General features: G+C 39.4%; 1 protein-coding gene across 2 annotated transcripts; it reads left to right on the top strand.

Annotated features, from left to right (window-relative positions):
- Positions 1-1,156: 1,156 nt before the first annotated feature.
- SPPL2B (signal peptide peptidase like 2B) lies at positions 1,157-20,074 on the top strand. Of its 2 annotated transcripts, none has more exons than XM_035894289.1 (14): positions 1,157-1,276; positions 3,534-3,716; positions 4,418-4,507; positions 4,869-5,008; positions 5,826-5,968; positions 6,826-6,922; positions 7,079-7,195; positions 8,713-8,794; positions 9,598-9,672; positions 9,803-9,865; positions 11,241-11,340; positions 12,556-12,633; positions 13,696-13,856; positions 14,828-20,074. In XM_035894289.1, the coding sequence occupies exons 1-14, from the start codon at positions 1,175-1,177 to the stop codon at positions 15,113-15,115; spliced, it is 1,719 nt and encodes a 572-aa protein (XP_035750182.1). In that variant the 5' UTR covers positions 1,157-1,174; the 3' UTR covers positions 15,116-20,074. The 2 variants fall into 2 exon arrangements, with proteins under 2 accessions (XP_035750182.1, XP_035750183.1); XM_035894290.1 differs by having other exon boundaries at positions 13,696-13,924; positions 14,828-14,916.
- Positions 20,075-20,156: the final 82 nt, after the last annotated feature.

Here is a 20,156-nt window from a genome sequence, read left to right as displayed (position 1 = left end):
ACTTCCCCTCCTACCCCCAGTGAGATGGGAAAGAAGAAAAGAAGACAAAAAGCCAGAGAATTTGTGGGTTGGGATAAAAATTGTTTAATAAGCAAAGGAGAAATAGAAGAAGAAAGAAAGAAAACAAAACAAGTGATGCAAATGCAATCGCTCATCACCTCCTGCAGGTGAACCAATGCCCAGCCAGTTCCTGAGCAAAAGATGGGTAACCTCCTTAAAAAAACCCTTTTACCTTGTGATTGCTGAGCATGATGTTATATGGCATGGCATATCTTTTTGTTTAGTCACCTGCCCGGTTGTGTCCCCTCCCAACCTCTTGTGCATCCCCCAGTCTATTCACTGAGGGAGACAAGAGAGAAACAGAGAAGGCCTTGACACTGTGCAAACACTGTCCAGCGATAGTTAAAACAGTTTGTCAGCCTTGTTTTGGTCACAAATCTAAAACACAGCACTGTACCAGCTATGAAGAAAATTAACTCCATCCCAGCCAAACCCAGTAGATGCCTATAATTATAACTCTTCACTACTTGTAGCAAATATTGGAGTTTTGACAGCAGCGACTGCTGGTCACCGAAGCAGTGGTATACGAAAAGTGTATGTGGTTTGTAGTCTTGAGAATCTACATGTGCTACGTAGGACATAAAAAGAGACCCGATGATGCTGTGGGGTCTTGTCAGACCTATGGCCAAGGCTGAATTTTGGAGTGGTGTGAATCTGGAATTGATCATTACTTCAGGTTGTACTTTCAGGAGTTGGTAGAGGCCAGGCCTCTTATTCTAGATCTCTTACCCATTCTGGAGTAGGCCAGCTTCTTTCTGTCACTGTGGTTATATACATATATGCACCATTCTGGCTGCGTTGTTTGGGGTTGTTTGGTTTTGTTTTTTCAAGCACATCCAGTAATGGTGAGGTTGCATTTGATTCTTCGACCAGTTGCTGTGTGGGAGAGATTCTGCCTAATGTATGCAAGTCTTTGTTTGAAGTATGATGGAAATAATAACAAATTCCACGGTACTCCCTGCACAGATAGTGAACCTTTGTAGACTCTTTTTCTTTAAAATACAAAGCAGGCTAGTCAACAGCAAGTTATGCCCGTTATTCTGCTATTTCATGTGGCCCAAAATTCTTATGGTGAAATTTTTTATGTTTTCAGGTGTACTGCGAAGAGTATGGGATGGTACACGTCCTTTCAGAGAAGGGGAGCAGCAAAGGAAAAGATTACTGTATCCTCTTCAACTCTCAGTGGGCCCATTTGCCACATGACCTGGGTAAAGCTGTAAGTACCCGGCCAAGCAATGACAGAAGAATGTATTCAAAAATGCCTTTGTTACAGGGAAACTAATAGTTCCTAACTTGGATTAGTAGAATTTGAAGCAACTGCTTTGTTTGCTCTACTTAGAAAATATTTTTATCTGTTAACATCACCCTATGCATTGCTATTACGGCAATATTCTTTTCCAAGCTGCATGCAGAGGCGATGACTATTTCTGGTTCGAAACAAAAGTCTTCCTTTTGCACAACACGAGCAGTTAAATGAAAACGGCACTTACCTGTGGTTGGAAGGGAGTTTTTGTATGTCAGTATGATACAGAAAGATACCATGTGGCCTTGCTAATATACTGACCTGTGACCTTTAGTGCTTTCTGGGTGGTTCATAGCTCTCAAGTGTAAGAAGTAGTCACAAACTGTGTCAAGCTTTTGCTGCATTATCCAAAGCCTTATGAGCTGACAGTTGAGTCAATTCTTCACTCTCTTCTGTGAGAAAATGTTACTGTCACTGAAGATTAAATCAGCAAATGCACTTTTAATGAGCTACTATTGGGGAAGATGTGGAGTAGTTCACTGATCCTCTGTTCATTTAGTCTTTGTATTCCTTAATCTACCAGTTGAGTGCTATACAGAAGTATTACTGTTCCTTATCAATATATAATCAAGTCTTAATTACCCATGCTGGGTTTATTGCAACTGCAGATCACTCCCTAGATACATAGATAGCTCAGAAGCTGCAGCTGCCTTTGCCTTGTGTAGACCCAGCTAATAAACTCTTGCACTTGACCTGACTCTCTGTAACGTGAAGTCGGCACGTGTTCGCAGCGTATCCCTTTGCTCCAGAAGTGGGAATGCAGAAGTGCTTGAAGCTGGTTTGAAGGTACTGTAGACCTCTTGTTTCCACCAGTCTCATGAAAATTCACTGGAGATGTATTTCAGTAGCTGTGCAGGAGGTAACGTAGTCCAGAAGAGCTTGCACTGAACTGAAACTGAAGCACTCAGCAGGTTCCAACTTGCCTTCCACAGGGTTGCCTATGCTATATCCCTTGCCTGTCCCTGTCCCTTCCTCAGCTCTCACTCTGCCTTTCCCTTCTTTCACATTCTTCCTCCTTCTCTCCTCCAGTACTCCAGCGGTTCAATTTATTAACTGAGGTGATGCTGTGCACCAACCTGAGCTCACTCTGCTTTTGTGTTGTGCTCTGATAGAGCTGATAAGCTTTCCTGAAACCTGGACAACCAGGCAGTGTGTGTAGAGACACTTTACTGTCTCTAAAGTAGGAGCCAGGGTGGAGACAGCAGTTTTCTAGAAAAGCTTGGAGCTACTAACAGCTTGACCCTTACCTTTCCCTCCTAAGACAGTAGAGTCCGTTATACAGGTATTTGGTATTGCATCACGTGCCTGTGGATTTCTAATACAATTTCAGGTTAAAAACTTTACCCTGATGCCTCTCAAACCTAACAGCCCAACCCCCAGCAAGAGTGGGACTGTGACGTGCTTCTGTTAGCACAGCTCACACCAAGGATCAGTTATTGGGTAGATAATTGCATTTTTCAGGTGACTTGCAACTAGAACTGGGCAAAGATGGTCGTTGTTGTTTAGGTTTTGCAAGCAACAATTTGTGCCGGTGTTATTTCTAAAACCTTGAAGTGTCTTTGGGCTGTTCCTGTGTGAACATACCAGAGTAGATGTCTTCAGGTCTGAGAAGGGCCAAAACTAAGGAATTGGGGTGGGCCTGTGACATCTCTCAATTGCAAGCTGTGAGGGAAGCAGCTTAGAATCCAGTATCCAGGTGTTTAGGATCCAAAACCTCAGCTAACTGGATATAGTTGGTTTCAAAATGGAAGTTTATTTTTGTTGCCTATGCTTTTGTACTGCAGCCCAGCCTGTGCTTGTGTTTCTAGCTGTTCATCCCCTGCATTTTCTCAGCCTGCCACTCTGTGCCACCCTAGCACTTATAACACTTTGCTGTACTCCTACATCCTGGATGCATGCATCACAACAGCAACAGTGCTGAAGAAAACAAATGCAAATACAGATTATAACCCAATTTTTATTACCAGCAGAATTCTGTACAGTAAGGTGAAGCAAGGCAGGACCCTACGTAACAGAGAGCAACACTGTTTCAAGTTTTCAAGCTTCTCTGAGAATACTCTTATTCCATTACTTGAAAATTCTAAATTACCCTTTAGAAACTCTGTGGTTTCTCCTCTTGACTTCTTTTATAATTTTATTTTATATATGTGTTTAATTTCTTTCTTTTCAGTCACTCTTGCAACTGCAGGACCAGACAGCATCTGTTTTGTGTTCTCCTTCTGATGTACCTGATGGGGGATTTAATAATCAAATCCCCATGGTGATGCGAGGGAATTGCACCTTCTATGAGAAAGTGAGGCTTGCTCAGATAAATGGAGCTCGTGGGCTGCTCATTGTTAGCAGAGAGAGACTGGTAAGTCTCTGTCTTTCTATATTGCTGATACTCCTCTGATGTTAGATATTGTCTCGTTTTCAGTGCTCATTGCTGGTATTTGATGCTCCTCTTGAAAATAAATAATATATATGTATGTGTATTTACACATGTACATACATTGCATAGCTCTGTGTGGAAATAATACAGCTGAAGGAAGGATTAATGAAACAAGAGGAGGTACTCATTTAAGTAGGAAGAATGCTTCACAGAGCCCATGTAACGTTCAAGTCACGGGCTCAGAATTATCCGTATGAAATACTGGAATCAAGGAAGGAGGCTGGTTTCTCGAGTCATTCTTCTACCTCCAGTGAGATCTAGAGCACAGTGACTCTAGTGCTTTAGATTCAGCTGGAGCATCACCAGTGTATGTTTTGTAAAATGAGTAGCTTTGAATACTGTAGTCAATACTAGAGGCACACATCAATCATAAAACCATGACCCTGATGTGCAAAAGATACTGCTTGAAGTTTGGTTGCTACACTTTGCTGTTAGTCTTTAAGGACTTGCATGCCTGTTTCCCGTAAAGCATATTTTGACTTTGAAGTTTTTTTGTCATTATGTTCCTGTCTAGAATATTTTCCAAATTAACAGAAACAGAACTTGCAACTTCAAAAGGGTTAAAGTAGTAGAAGTATTTGCAGAAATGAAGATGTTCTTACCTGGTCTGAATTGTCTTTCAGGTCCCTCCTGGGGGTAACAGAAGTCAATATGAAGAAATCGATATTCCTGTGGCTCTGCTCAGCTACACTGATATGTTAGATATTGGCAAGGTAAACTCGATACTAAATACTCTGATTCACATTATTGCATTTAAATGAGTCATTGCTCAACAGTATTCGAAATCCATCTTAGGAGCTTTGAATCTGTAGAGAGTTGTACTCATGAAGATTGCATGTTTTGAAAAAAAAATTTAAAAAAAAATCTCTTGGAAGGTTTTTTTCATCTTCAGAATAAAATAAAAATGAAGCCTGATGATGGAAATAAATATCACTAGTAGTAGAGCTAATAGACTGCTCCTAAGTATTTATATTAAAGCTTGATTCTGAGCTTGCTTAGTGAAAACTAAGCAACTGAACATTTGCTAAGGTAGCTTTTTTGGAAGTTCTTCATAGCTTGTACTTACCTCCACAGAGTTTTGGCAGCTCGGTGAAAGGGGCGATGTATGCACCAAACGAGCCTGTGCTAGACTATAACATGGTGATTATATTTGTCATGGCTGTGGGGACTGTTGCAATTGGAGGCTACTGGGCAGGAAGCAGAGATGTGAAAAAGTGAGTAACTGGAATTAGTATGTCAGTTTTCTTGTATTTTTCACAGAAAAAAAATCACATGGTATTTATTTAAAATTTATTTTTATTCTAGTACCTGGTAGGCTCTGCTAGTGAGGTTTGGAGACCAGAATGGGAAAATGCTGATGTGACATTTGAAAGGCCTTGAGCCTTCTATTGGCTTTGTCACCATATGAAATTATTAGAATATAATTTGCATGTAGAGTATTCTAGTATTTTGCCTTGTCAAAAAGCCAAACATTTGAAAAGCTCAGAAGGAAAATTGGATTGTAATAGGCTTCCTATTTGGGCTTTTGCAAAAATTCATCATAAAAATCTTTTGTAAACAATAATAAAATTTGCTTTTACTAGTATAGTGCTACCATACACTATATTTATTACGAATCTTTTATTGGAATTTTGTGGTTACTTTCTGCCAGTAAGTGGAGTTGGGGGGAGGAGGTTGTCTGTGCCACACTTTTTTCTGTTTACTTTATATGCACAGCCTGACTTCATGATTTCTTCTGAAGTCAGCAAATTATTCTGTGGTGGTTTTCAGGTTTCTGTTGCATTGTTAGTGAATGAAAAATAGTACTCTTGATAACACAATGCATAAAACAGTAACCGCTGCATTAGTTTATATCTGATGTTCACACATCCACGTAAAACGTGGAGTTCCACTGACCTGAGTGGAACTCAATGCAGGCATTGGTTTTGTGTCATGTTTTCCAACCCCACATAGTTCTCGCTGAAGATTCACTGCCCTTTTATATTTTGTTGCAGAAGGAATGGACTGATTATAGCCATGTTACTCTTTCAGGCGGTACATGAAGCACAAACGTGATGATGGGGCAGAGAAACATGATGATGAAACAGTGGATGTGACTCCAATAATGATCTGTGTATTTGTAGTGATGTGCTGCTCAATGCTGGTCCTCCTTTATTTCTTCTATGACCACTTAGGTACTCTTAAAGTTGTATTTGTATTGATACATCATTGATATCACAAGGCTGCCATCATTTAAAGAACATTTTTACTGTGAAATGAATTATGAAATGGTTGCCTCCTGCCATGTTTCTTCATCCCAATATGATTTAAAACCCTGTAAGAAAACCCAGTGAGTAGATTTCTATACCTACCTTTAGCGAGGTTGCATTAGGTGATCATAGAGCTTCTTTCGAACGTTAAAGCCTATTAAGTAGGCACAGACTCTTAGTTTGGTTAAAGGTGTTCTCAAACCTATACTTGTCTTTCTACTGTTGTTCAATTTGAAATTAAGTTGTGGGATCCAGGATCAAATTTTTTATCTTTTTATAAAGATAAGTTTCTCTTGATCACTTACCAAATTGATTGACAAAAAACCACGAGAGCATAATGCACTGGAACTTCCATCCTCATATTTCTAAGGAAGTTATGAAGGATGCATCCCATCTGTATTAATTCATTTTCCTACTGATTTTAAGAGTTCCCTTATAATGCTCACATGTACTCATAATGAGAAGATAAACACTTCACCATAAATTGCCTTTTAGGCTTGTGATTTAATGATTTACTTTAAGAATATTAGCACAGAGGTTTTGATTTGCTGAAGTAGCTACTGCATAAAGTACACCTGAGTGAACGAAGCTAGAATTAGATACTTAAAGAGCCTAAATCTAATGAACTCTCATTTAAAGTCTCTGAATTTAACTTTCACTGGGGAAACGTAGCCTTATTCCTCATTCAGGCTTTTTGACTGTCTGTTCTGTATGCAGCAGGGATATGAATAAAAGCATCTCTTACCCTATCCTGCTTGGACTTACTACTTTTTCTCTCTCAGTCTATGTTATCATAGGAATATTCTGCCTGGCTGCCTCAATTGGTCTTTACAGTTGTCTGTCTCCCTTTGTAAGAAGATTCCCCTTGGGCAAGTGTAGGTATGTGGCAACTTCTAAATTTTTAATGGACAGAATTAATTTTTTATAATGTTGGGTAGGTGTGGGATTTACAAGGCGGTTTCAGACTTTAAAATGTTTATGAAGGAGGAGGGTAACTACATAGACAACTGTAGCTTTGGTGTGTTTAATTTTCAGAATCCCAGACAACAACCTGCCTTATTTTCACAAGCGTCCGCAGGTCCGGATGTTGCTGTTGGCAGTATTTTGTATCGCTGTCAGCGTAGTCTGGGGCATCTTCAGAAACGAAGATCAGTAAGTGTATATTTTAGCTTCTGTGCTAGGAATTGTAATATGCTTTATAGTGTAAGTAACTGACATCCTTAGAAGCCTAAACTTATCCAGAATTTCCGAGTGGCAGGAAAGAAATTAGAGACTAGGCAGAAATTCTTGGTTGTTCCTTATGTGCTTTATCTCTGTCTTGTTGGTTTAAGTTGCAGAAAACTGTCTGTTAAGCTTGAGTTTCTCTTGAGTCCCAGTCCATATTCTGATCTCTTTGGCTTAAGACAGCTTTTCAGAAGTGTTATAGAAAGTTGCACACAAGTTGTCCCACTTATTTCTTCAGGTGATGGTCTGCATGTGCATTTGCTCAGAGAGAGTAAGAGCTGTAAAGACGGTCAGATCTTTAGTTTCTCTCAACTGGTATGAGTAAATAATTCTGTGTGTCCAGTATTGCTGTGGTACCTATAACATGTTCTTCTTACCACTTTTGTTAGAGGGTTTTTTTTTTGGTTGGTTGGTTGTTTTTTAACTGCTTACCTCACTCCCAGATGCTCCAATTTCCCCATACATGATGTGTTTGTCATCTTGGTCCCTCTATAAGGGACTCTGTGTTGGATCTGAAATGCCGGCTTGTGTTTCTGCTGATGGTACCAAAGATGTCTTGCTTGTCCCTTGAATGCCCATTACTGCTTTTGTGGGATCCATTTTCTGTGTTAAGCTGTGGTAAGCTGTGGATCATTCATATAAATCCAGGAAGTGTCAACTCTGAAACACCTTTTAGAGAAATAATTGTCAGACTGAGGAGTGCAGGAATACTATTGAGCTGTTGCAACCTGGGATATTTAAGACTAGGAAATCCATTTTCTGCTTCAAAGCTGGAGTAGACTTAAGTGTCCCCCTGCACAAAGCTCCATCAGCAAGTGCTCAGGGATTGATCACAACAGCATAATCTCCCATCTGCATCTAGCCCTTATTGATTTTAGGGAAACCTCAGCATTTCATGTCTCAAATTCTACTTCTGTTTGATCCTAGCAATCGAGGAGAGTAAAGCAAAGAGCCTCTATACTTAACTTATAAAACACAAGCAAGAAAACAGCCCCAACTGTAGGCTGCCCTCAGCACGCAAGGGTGTACATGTATACACAGGCCAAAGGACCCCACCACTTCCCATTTTGGTACCCACTGACCTCACTCAGCCAGTTTTCAATCCACCTCACTGCTCATGCAGCCTGTACTTCATTAGTTTCTCTGAAGACCTGAGACCTGTACTTCATTAGTTTCTCTAAAGGGGAGATTCTCAGTGGAAAGCCTTACTGAAGTCCAGGTAGACAATATACCCACTGCTCTTCCCTCATCTACCAAACCAGTCATTTCATTGTAGAAGGTTATCAGGTTGATCAAGCACAACTTCCCATTTGTGAATCCATGCTGACAACAATGTTGGTTTCAAGCAAGTACTTCTAATAAAGTTTTTTGTCCTAAGCAGGTCCTTAGTGAGACAAGACTTGGTCTGGCTTTCCTGCAAAAATGTGACTCTCCTCTTTCTTTAGGTGGGCCTGGGTTCTGCAAGATGCTTTAGGAATTGCTTTCTGTCTTTACATGTTGAAAACCATCCGCCTGCCTACATTTAAGGTATGAAAGTTAAACAGATGTCAAGAGAGGATGTTTGCCTGTGTACAGTTGAACAGAGGAGCCACCTACAATGGAGTACATTGGCTTGGAAATGCACTTCCATTCATGTGTAGCTTGGAAAAGAGTGACTAATGAGCATAATGTGGACGAATAAGTGGTGTGTGATTGTTATGCATGGTGCTTGGTAACTTAAAGTTCTGTAGAGTGTTGACTGCTAGTAAATCACACAGCACACATTCGCTTGTGGGGTTTTTTGGGGGGTTTGAGGTGGTTTTGTTTGTTTTTCGAATTTGACACACAATTCATGTATCATTCTTGTGGTTTTCCAAGTCTTCCACAACCTATTTAGTATCCTAAGGTAAAAATCAGTACTGGTTGTTTAGTTGCTCCTTGGGCAGCTCTTCAAACTCTGTTTCAAGTTATCTTCACCTATACATTTGTTTCTCTGTACAGATTGGTCAAACTAATGTGGATGCTGTTTCAAGCTATGCATCCTCCAGAGAAAATGCAGACCACCTTAATATTTCCTAACAAACTGAAATGACACCATCTCCAGATTTTACAAGATAAAGAATTTTAGGGACTAACATGTAATTTTGTGTGTAAGAATTTCTTTCTTTTGAATGGTGCATGCGAGATCCAGTTCCTCCATCTAAAATATTTAGAAATTAAGAAAAATACGTGGGTGATTTGTTTGTCTGTTCAGTTTTTGCCTTGAATAGTCTTAAGTTGCTAATTATTAATTCTTTGCTGTTTACAAATGCATAGTGTGTAAATACCAATTATCTTGTCTCTTCCTTCAGGGCTGTACCTTGCTGCTCCTGGTTCTTTTTGTGTATGATGTATTCTTTGTATTTATCACACCTTTTCTGACAAAGGTAAGTAAAGCACTTCTCTAGCGCCTGCTGCTCACAGAGCAAAGTGTAATGACCTGTTTCTTCATGTTCCTAAATGATCCCAAGCCTGCTGAGCAAAGTGCTGATTTACAATTTCCCCTTTTTTCTTTAGACTGGGGAGAGTATAATGGTGGAGGTGGCTGCAGGCCCATCTGATTCTGCTACTCATGAAAAGGTACTGTATGTAATCTGAAAATATGGCACTAACTTCCAGCTATTACACTCCCAATTTCTCTGAAATTCAGAGACCACAAAGCTGAAATGGAGATGCCAGTCTGAAAAGAATTTAACGTGCAAATAAGCACTCCTGAGCTCTCTGGAAACCTACACCGAACTCGGGGCAAAGCAAACTTTGTTAGCGGTTGATCACAACAGCTTTGGTCTTCCTTTACCTTGCTTTAAAAGGGTTTCAGTATATGGAAGCTATAACTTATTGCTAATGAAGCATATCCATTTTACCTAATGAGATAAAACTTAGGTGAGCGGTCTGTCCCTTCCCCCTCCTCCCCTGTTTTGATAATTGCTTTATGAAGAGCTGACACTATAGGCAAAGGAGAGAAACGAGAATTGGAGACAGAAAACTGTTTGACAGCGGCCAGCTGCGTGCACAGAGCTGTACAAGATGATGTGGTTGACTCGGGGAGAAGAGTACGTGAGATGTAGGAGATGGTGAGACACAGCGTGCAAAACAAATAAGAAATGAAGCTGTAGGAAAAGTGGTTTTGTTAACTTAAGGATATTGGGTCTCTTCTCAGCAATGAATGTAATACTGTCGCATGGGAAAGTATAGTAAAGAAAAGAGTTGTTTGCAGGGTGAACTATGAGTGGATCAATCCATACAATGCATATTGATTCCTTTCATTTCTTATGTTCTTGTCTTTTGTACGCCTTTAGTTTCAGTTTTATGCACAGAATTAATTATGTAGGACAATAATGATAGTATAAGTAGATAAAATTATTCTGGCACTAACATAAGAAAAGAAAAAAAGAAAATTTCTTTAATGTACTGTATTACAGAGAATGCATGTTTGCAATGAACCTTGCCTCAACATTGCAAATTATGTAATTCCTAGGAACACCTGGGGAAAAAAATATTTAACGCGATTTGAGAAATCATTTTGTAAAACTATCAAGTCTTTACTCTTTTGAGACTTTTATTGCAACTACGAGAATGAAATATAAATGGTTATTTCTTATGCATGTGGCAGCTTACCTAAATTTTCATGTTCCCACAGTTAAAGCAGAGTTGATACCTTATTGCATGGGAGGACTTTGAAATTAATACAGTGTTTTGAGATGTCTGTCATATGGAGCTGTCTTGGCTGTTTGTCTTTAGGAAGTACTTCATCACTCCTATCTTAAATACATTTTGTTAGTTGCCAGTAATATTAATAAAATACTTTAAGCATAAGGATCGATAATGTAAAAAAAGATACATTTGCTCTATTTGAAGTCTGTGGTTTTAGTACAACAGCTACAAGTTCTGGTAGATGGTGTCAGTATGTAGAGGAAACTGCTTTTCATAAGGTGTACGTGTCTCTTATTCCCAGCTCCCAATGGTCCTGAAGGTTCCGCGACTGAATTCCTCTCCCTTGGCTCTCTGTGACAGGCCTTTTTCTCTCCTAGGATTTGGAGACATTTTAGTTCCAGGTAGCTCTCATTTAGCACGTTAAGAATTTTACTTGTTGCACTGTCATATTGTTTCTTCCTCTTGTACTTCCACTTCAAGTAGGAAGTTTGATTTGACTTCTATAAACCTGTTGTTTTTCTGCACTATTCACTTTTTCCATAAGAAATTAAATGCACATTAATCTCCTGGTTCAGTTTCACATGCAGTGATGTCAATAAATGTAGAGAAATCTCAAGAGTTGATTCAGCAACTAATTTTGTAGAATCATAGAATCACTTTGGTTGGAAAAGACCTTTGAGATCGAGTCCAACCTTTAACCTAACCCTGCCATCCCACCACTAAACCCTGGCCCTAAGCACCTCATCTCTCCTTCTTTTAAATACCTCCAGGGATGGGGACTCCACCACCTCCCTGGGCAGCCCATTCCAGAGCCTGACAGCCCTTTCGGTGAAGAAGTTTTTCCTAATGTCTAGCCTAAACCTGCCCTGTAAATCATCTTGAACAGTGTGGTGATAGAGGAAATTATTTGTCCGTTTGCACATGATTTGAGTACACACAGACCTGACCACTCAAAACCCCATAATTCTGTTAGTCACACAACATCCAGTATTTCTACCACACCTCTCAAATTTGACTGCAGATATTACGTAGAATATGCCTGACACCACTACAGGTGAAAACTATGTACCTTCTGGCTTTCAGATTTCTTCTGAGAAATCACTTGTTTATTTTCTCTTGTATTTTGGGAAATATGAACTGTCATCCCCATCCATCTTCCCTTCCCTGCCTATAATAGGTGTAGTCATTAACCATAAATTTCTATTTACTGGGAGCTGGAAGAGATGAATTTACCCTTATTCTTGCTGTGAACGCTGTATATTTTACAACAGTTTATTAGAGATGGGATGATGTTTTGTATCTAGGATCTGTGTATTTGCAGATTTTAATCTTACTAGAGTGCTTCTGTGGTATTGGGTTTGTGTGTTACCATATACCTGTTTGTAAGCTGTGCAGCCTCCTGATTGATGTTATCTTAGAATCATAGAATCGTTTAGGTTGGAAAAGACCTTTAAGATCATCAAGTCCATCTTAGTACTTAAACACTGGGGTGCCCAAGTAAGTGTTGAGAAAAAAAACAAACCCCAAACTTAAGCTCCTAGATAATTTGATGGGTTTGTGAATCTTAATGTGTGAATGGGTTGAAAGCATCTTGTAATTGTTCTTTCCTTTCCTAGGCTTACTGGTAGCCTATTGCCATAGATTTGATATTCAGGTGCAGTCATCCAGAGTCTATTTTGTAGCCTGCACAATAGGTATGTATAACAGCGACACTTGAACACTATACCTACAGGAGCTGCTCCCTTTAAAAGCATCTACTGATATCATATTACATAGTTTGGGATTTTTATTTTTCTCCTCCTCTTAGTATACAGAAATATTTTGGCAAAGCACTTTTGAGGCTGTGCCCTAAAGAAAAATGATTGAAGAAATGTAAAAATTTATTGAGTATTCTAAGCATAGAATCATTTAGGTTGGAAAAGACTCTTAATATCTTTGTGTCCAACCATAAGCCTAACACTGCCAAGTCCACTGCTAAACCATGTCCCTCAGCACCGCCCCCCTCCTCTCAGGCAGTTGTAGGGAGCGATGAGGGCTCCCCTCAGCCTCCTCTGCTCCAGGCTGAACACCCCCAGGGCCCCCAGCCACTCCTTGTAGGACTTGTGCTCCAGACCACTCCCCAGCTTCATTGCTCTTCTTTTGACATGCTCAGCACCTCCATGTCCTTCTTCACCTCGTTCCTGAATAAAAATCAGTTGGGTTTAGCTTCATTGCTCAAATAATTACAATATGAGAACCTAGCTGCTTCTGTTCTACTTAATAATTTTTGCAGAATATATGCAAAAATTAAATAGAAAGTAATACCAAATTATAATGTACAGCTAGCTTTTTTTTAGTGGTGTTGCGGGATAGTAAGAAACAGCCAAAGACAAGCCAAACAAGAAGCACGTTATAATGGTTAAAATAATTATCTATGTCTGTTGCATTCATAAATACAACATGAAGCACAATACTTCATTTGTTTATTTTGCCTGTCTCAAACTGCTAAAGGTAATGATTTAATTGCACAGTATGGACTAGGCCAATCGCACTACTTTCACATGTTATCAATAGGAGGACTGTAGTATCTCTGTTAAGTAAAGCACTGATCTAAGTTTACATCGTGTGTAATGCTTGTGTCTGAAGAGGCCTGAAAAAACATCTGGAGATGTTTTACTTATTACTTGAAAATAGTTCCTGCTAGAATGCTCATCTAGCTAATTATTTAGTTCTTGAGCAGAGTTGTATCTGAATAACTGGGTTTTGTTTCCTTCCAGCATATGGCATAGGCCTTCTTGTGACCTTTGTTGCCTTGGCATTGATGCAGATGGGCCAGCCCGCTCTCCTCTACTTGGTGCCCTGTACTCTTCTCACAAGCTTTGCTGTGGCTCTTTGGAGAAAGGAGCTTGCAATGTTCTGGACGGGCAGCGGCTTTGCGGTGAATACCAGTTTGATATGAGTGTCTTCAAGAAATACTAATATTATTAAAACCTAACTAGAATTAAAGTTGAGTAAAATATTGCAGTATTATCAAACAAACCCAAAGATTTTTGTTTTGCTTGACTGTTTGCTTTTTTACATACTTTCTTTGCCTCAATAAGATTTTCTTTTTCTTAATGTTTATGGGCGCTTAAGCTGGCTAGTGGAAAGTAAAGTAGACCTTGTCTACCCTTTGTGACTCTGCTGTAATTTTACTGGCTTGATCTCTGTTGAAAGTGTAGTAGTAGCAGTAAAATACTATATAAAATACAGTGTTTATTATATAAAATATATCCTTAAAATTTTTCTTCATTTTTTTTTCATAGCCTACTGCTTATGAAGGTAGAAATCTAGATCAATATAGTAAATTATCACTTTGTTTGACTGTGGTACAAGTGAAATGAATTTGATTCCAAAAGGAGTAAGTTCTATTGTGATGCGTGATTATAGATTTTGAGTAATCTGTCAAGCTAGAGGTTCCCCCCAGTGAGTTTTATTTTGGTTTTCAACTATTTATGGTAACCTTCACAACTTTCCTCTAGAGAACTTGAATTTAATTGTTGGAAAAGATTTCAGATATCTGAAATGTGATGTAAAATTGCCAGTTGCTGTACACCGATAGTAAAGGTGGGCAAAACCAGAGAATGACAAAGTGCTGTTTGCCTGTTCCTGTGTAATCAGCAGAGCACACCTGAAATCAGTGAGGAATGATCAGGCAGAAAGCAAATAAACGCATTTCTGGAAGAAAAATCTCCTTGCGTAGTATAAAACGCAAAGCCAGGATAACTGTGTATGCATGTGTCCACTGCTGGAAAATGATGATGGAGATGATGGACCTTTTAATCTTCATCTTGTATGACCATCGCTCCTGATAACTGGATGTGGTAATTCCTGCTTTACATCATTCTGACTGTGATCTTCCATTTACAGAAAGACCTACCTCAGCCTCCCTTGGTGATAGCTCCTGTCAACTGCCCTGAGCTTCCCAAAGACAGCAACGCACCAGCCTCTCAACAAGACACAGAGCAAATGACCAACCCTACCCTCCATGTGAAGGAGCTGCATGGCCCCACCTCAGCTCCAGAGGAGCTGGCTGATACCGACACAAAGACGGACCGGTCAGAAATTTCTATTGCACAGAGTGAGGAACCAGCTGCTCAGAATAAGGACGACCTTGAAAGCAAATGCCTAAATGCAGAGCAAAAACAGCTGGAATAAACAATGTGATAAGAACTCCTTATTTTCCCTCACAAACATATCCATGTAAAACCAGTATATAATTAGGACTGGTTTAGTAGTGTTTGCGTTCATTGAGGAACCTCACTGGGAGTCTGATCATCAAATCCAACAACGAATGTTCTGCCTCCAGCTTCGGTACAGCTATACACTTCAAATATCTTTCTGAAATATGGTGCTCTACAAGGGTTCTGATGTATGGATTTCAATGATCATTTTATTAGGGAATGCCTTTGGCCGTTCCATTTTCATTATACCAGGGTAGTATTAAGAGTCTTTATTTACACAGTACTCTGTGCTTGTGTGGCTATTTTGCTGCTTTAGCATAGTGTAGGTTAACATGGAGGAAAAGCATTGAACAAGTCTGCTGCAATGCTTAGTTGAGAGAAACATTATAGGGTTTTTTTTAGCACTTTCCCTATTGTCACCTTTTTACTTTACTTTTCCCTACTTGTCAAAGCCATTGATACAAGGGAATGCTTTAGAATAAACTGACATTCAGGAAATGCAGAGAATGGTTAAATTACCAGCCTCTGAAAGGATTTATACTACCATGGTGCATTAAATGCATCTCTTAACTTTTTTGTCTTTGTTTTTACTTCCAGGTACTTTGGCTACTAGTCTAGTTTAAAAGGCAGGACGCATGGAGCTACAGGAAGCTTTCTAAGCACTCGTATGAACTCTAGGGGCTGTCTCTGAAAAAAAACAGTGTTTGTCACAGAGCACTGTCTGGAAGCAAAAGCATATTAAGAAGGTTTAAAGTTTTAGGATAACATACAAGCCAAATAGGTAAGAAAATAGGTAGTAGCACTATGCGCAGCTTACTAGGCAGTATTTTTGTTGGGAAAATGTTAAAGCAGTAAAAGTTCATATGTTTTGGGTTTTGAGCTTCTACTTGTTATTTGTCTAAGGAATATAATTGCAATTTCTAATTCTGAAGAAAATAATCTGGTGTTTTCATTCCCAAGGGAGCACATATGGTGCTATAGTCAGGTGAGATTTAAAGCTACTTGCTGCTCAGTAACGTAATCAACTGCCTCAGTCATGTTTTGTCTTTGTCCTAAGAGTAGCCAAAGCATGGCCTGTCAGGTTCTGGAATGAGGCTGTGATCTAGCCTATTATTTTGCACCTCTTGCTACATGACATTGCGAAGGACTAAATTTATGAATTTAAAACTTTTTGGGGTGCAGCTGGTCTTACTTTATGTCCCTGAAATTGTGTGTGTTTTCTTGTATAACATGGTCGAGTCTGCTATGCATCAACTTTAGTACACATAGAGGGATGATGTGATTTGTGTATTACTTTTTCCATCTAAAACCATTTGGCTTTATCAAAGGTGTCTGTTCTACATGTAAATTGCAATCCCAGAAAGCCTCAAAGACTTCACATTAAAACTGAAATAGAAAATGGAATCATGTTCTAGGATCCTAGAACACTTCCAAATTGCATGGAAGAAATACTCTTCAGAGTATTGGAGAGCCCAAAACATCATTTACAAAAGTATCATCGTAGTGACACAATCAGAAGCAATGCTTTTAAATTAAGAGTCTCCAGTTGGCACGTTGAGTTGGATTCTGAAGGGCTCTCTTTTAATGTCTGTGTGTTAAATATTAGCCACTGTCTTTTTGGCTAGGTCTTCCAAAAATTCGCCCTGTGCTTTTTGGATGATAACTTCTGTTCTTACCTGTTTCACGTTGGGTCAGTAGTATTCTTTCTCTAGAACGTGAAAAGCTTTCTGTAAAACCACACTACGGCTTCAGCGTTTTACCAACTCCTGCTTAAAGCCTCAAGCCCTGTCTGCTAAGTTGACTTAATGGTGAGTTCCTTGAAAGGCTTCCTGAGTCCAAAGGCCTGCACTACATTTAATTTACAAATCGCCCTCACGGAAGATGGTAGTACTAAAGAGATCTGGTTTTCAACCTCCTCTTTAATGGACTATGTTACTTTTGCCAGCAGTAATCTGAACCAATTATTACTAATAAAAAGCGACAGAGACATTTTACTGAAAACTTCAGCCAGCTGGATTATGCCTTAATTTAAACCATTGTATAAGTATGTATATTAAATTAAGAAAACAATCTTGTGTTTAAATAATGAACTTGACAAATAGCAAGAAAACAAGTTTGGAGACTGACTCAGAGTTCTATGTTCTTTTGCCTTGATTCGTCTTTCAGTCATAATGTCATTTGGAATAGCTTTTTATATACTTAAAAGCCAGTAGCTTTCTGATGATGAAGCATTGAGTTTTATCACCTACTTGAACATGTATTTTAACATTTGCTCTCATATCTTGTGGGTTAGAAAACAGTTTATTTCTCAAATTGTTTATAACTCAATTAAAATGGAAGAATTCGTAACACTTCACTTGTAGGCATTTAACAGTTGCTTTGTTCACATTGCAGTCTAGATAGATCTGCTTGGAGCATGTGCTTCACCTTATGTCTCTGGGGGTTTTCCATCTGGTTTTAAGCGTGGGTTTGGGTTTTCTTCTTTTTTTGCCCCCTCAAACTAACAAAGAACAATGCGGGGAAAAAACCTTATAGCTACTCAATGCAATATCTCCAGTTAAAGTATGTAAACTGGCAATGAGTTACGTACTTTGACTATTCCAGTACTGTACAAATCAGGTGACCCTGGTGCACTGGTTTTGCTGTGACTGTTTGGACCCTGATCCTGGGCAATTCAATCACTTCCATCAGAAACCAAGGCTGTGCTTTTTTTGTCTTTCAAAAACCTCCCTGCCCACCTTAATGTAAAACTTAATGTTGTATAGGAAAATGTGAAGATACATTGTGTGGCTGAGTCCGATTTTATTTGACGATTGCAGATACACGTCCCACACTAAACTTGAGTTAAAATGCTCAAAGTAATGGAAGTAATGTTAAAAGTAATGCTGATGTGCTTCTTGTTTACATCTTTCTTGTCCTAAGCGTTTAGCTAACTATCTAAAAATTCAATAATAAGGATTCACTTGTATGTGTTCAGGGGAAGCGCTTGCTTTAGTCAAAAAAACCCCCAAACAAACAAAAAACCAATAATCAAGCCCAATAAAAAAAAATATAGTAAACCCTCCCAATCCAAAGAAATCTTTGGATCGCAGTCGTGAGGATCAGATTCTTTCCTGGGTCTGAAATTACTAAATATCAGCGTGTTGGACCAAGTGTTTGGTTTTGACTGTGTCTTCCTGAAGGGTTGCACAAATGCAGCTGGAGGCAGAACGCAACCTGAAAGACTTTACTAAGGGTGATAAATAAGGAAGAAGTATCCCAAACCCTTTTTTAATTTGGGGGGATTTTTTTTTGTCACAAATTAAGAGCATTTTAAATGAAAAACATAAAAAAGAAACAGAAGAAATCTATACATTCTGGTTTTACCAGTGACAGTAAAAAAGAGCACATCAACATCTGTAAGGGTTAGATTTGTGAAAATATTGAATGCTTCCTCTAAACTTGGGCAAATGCCAGAAGACAGAGAATCTGCAGCACAACATGTTCGCCAATAGTTTTATTAATGTGTCTAAAAGAAAACTTCGTTTAGAAGCTTTAGAAGAATGGCTTTACTGCTTTTCCTTCCTTCTTTTTATTTTAACCATACCGTATGTCTTGAACTTTTTACGTGATGTCTTGGTCTCACATCATCAGTCGAGCTTTTCCCTCAGAAGCTGCTCTTTTCTTACTGTCGCCCTCGGTGTGTCTTTTGCCTCGAACGCCTTGCAAGTCTTGACAGCATCTTTCAGATGTGCACATTTCTGTGTTTTAGGTCTGGTTTTTGCATCCCTGGTACACTGCTCAAGGTGAGGACGTCCCATGACTATCATGGGAGTGCCGGTAGGCTGCTAAGTGTGCTGGGAAAGCAATTAGCTAGTAACCAGTATTGGAATAACACGATTTTGAGCTTTAAGAATGTGGCTGCATTCGTTAATGAATTAATACACCATTGGGGGAATGCTGTGTATTCACCTGCAGCTCTTTGTTCTGTAGTATTTGATGGGCAACAGAATGCTGAGAGAATGTAAAGGTAGGAAACTATTTAACCGCAAACCGTGTTCTCCTATAGGTTCTTGCTTTGAAAGCTCTTTCAAAACACAACTCTTGGGTCTGCATATGTGCTCAGTGTCTCCTGGATGTCTCGCCCTATGGTTTGTAGAATTTTCCTGGCTAGACAACTTAAAAAAAGGGGAAGAAAAAAAAAAAAAGGCAGCCTATATTGGGTGTTTGGCAGAAGTGTTGCCTTGAAGTAAGTGCTTACCTGCAGCTATTTTAGCACAAGATCCTGAAGTTTCGTTCTTGTCCATCTTCTCTTTAGACCCGTGGTTGGATAGCGCATAGATTTCTGGTTTCTTGCACTATGTTGGCTGTTTAGGATGTAAAGCCCTGTAATATTTCTTTTTAATGGCAGCTTTCTTGATTATCAATTAATGAAACAGAGTATTTTGTTTACGCTTTCATCGGTTGGCATGTTCCTTGTAGTACATTTGTGGGTGAATAAGCTGGCTTAGCAGTAATGAGTAACTACTGCATATTGACAGGCATCCCATTGACACAAGTAAGCATTTGAAAAGCAGACGTATCAGCAGATCCAAATATTTGCCCAAAAACCTGCAGAGATGGTGCCTTTCTCCATGACAAATACAATCTCTGATGTTTTAAAATAAAAATCTGTGTAAGGGCTGCATCCTCAGGAAAATGAGGACACTGTTATTAGTCCAGAAGAGAACAGAACTGTCATCAGAGGTCCAGAAACCACCAGCAACAAGGAAAGAATAATCTGTAGGTATTTTATCTAGAGTGTAGTTTCCCAGCTGGCTGGCAGACATGAAGCAGAGAGTCACGCTAACAAGCTCTTTGGCTTTTCAGTTTAGGCTCCGTGCCAATGCTTCTAGGTAGGATGGAGAGGGAAAGGATAAGGAAAAAGTGAAGGTGGAACATGTCCAGAGAAGGGCAGCGGAGCTGGGGAGGGGTCTGGAGCCCCAGGCTGCTGGGGAGCGGCTGGGGGGGCGGGGGGGGGGCAGCCCTGGGGAGAG

The sequence above is a fragment of the Egretta garzetta genome, unplaced genomic scaffold (assembly GCF_000687185.1).
Source record: "Egretta garzetta isolate BGI_Z169 unplaced genomic scaffold, ASM68718v1 scaffold345, whole genome shotgun sequence".
Lineage (NCBI taxonomy): Eukaryota > Metazoa > Chordata > Aves > Pelecaniformes > Ardeidae > Egretta > Egretta garzetta.
The sequence above is the reverse complement of the archived record's forward strand: the minus strand, read 5'-3'. Positions and strand labels throughout refer to the sequence as shown.

Bases quoted from the DNA above. Each gene is read 5' to 3' on its own strand.
- SPPL2B (XM_035894289.1), top strand. From the start codon at position 1,175: ATGGTACACGTCCTTTCAGAGAAGGGGAGCAGCAAAGGAAAAGATTAC. The intron at 5,009-5,825 runs GTGAGTAACTGG...TTACTCTTTCAG, and splicing joins GGAAGCAGAGATGTGAAAAA to GCGGTACATGAAGCACAAAC. The intron at 11,341-12,555 runs GTAGCTCTCATT...TTCCTTTCCTAG, and splicing joins TGGAGACATTTTAGTTCCAG to GCTTACTGGTAGCCTATTGC.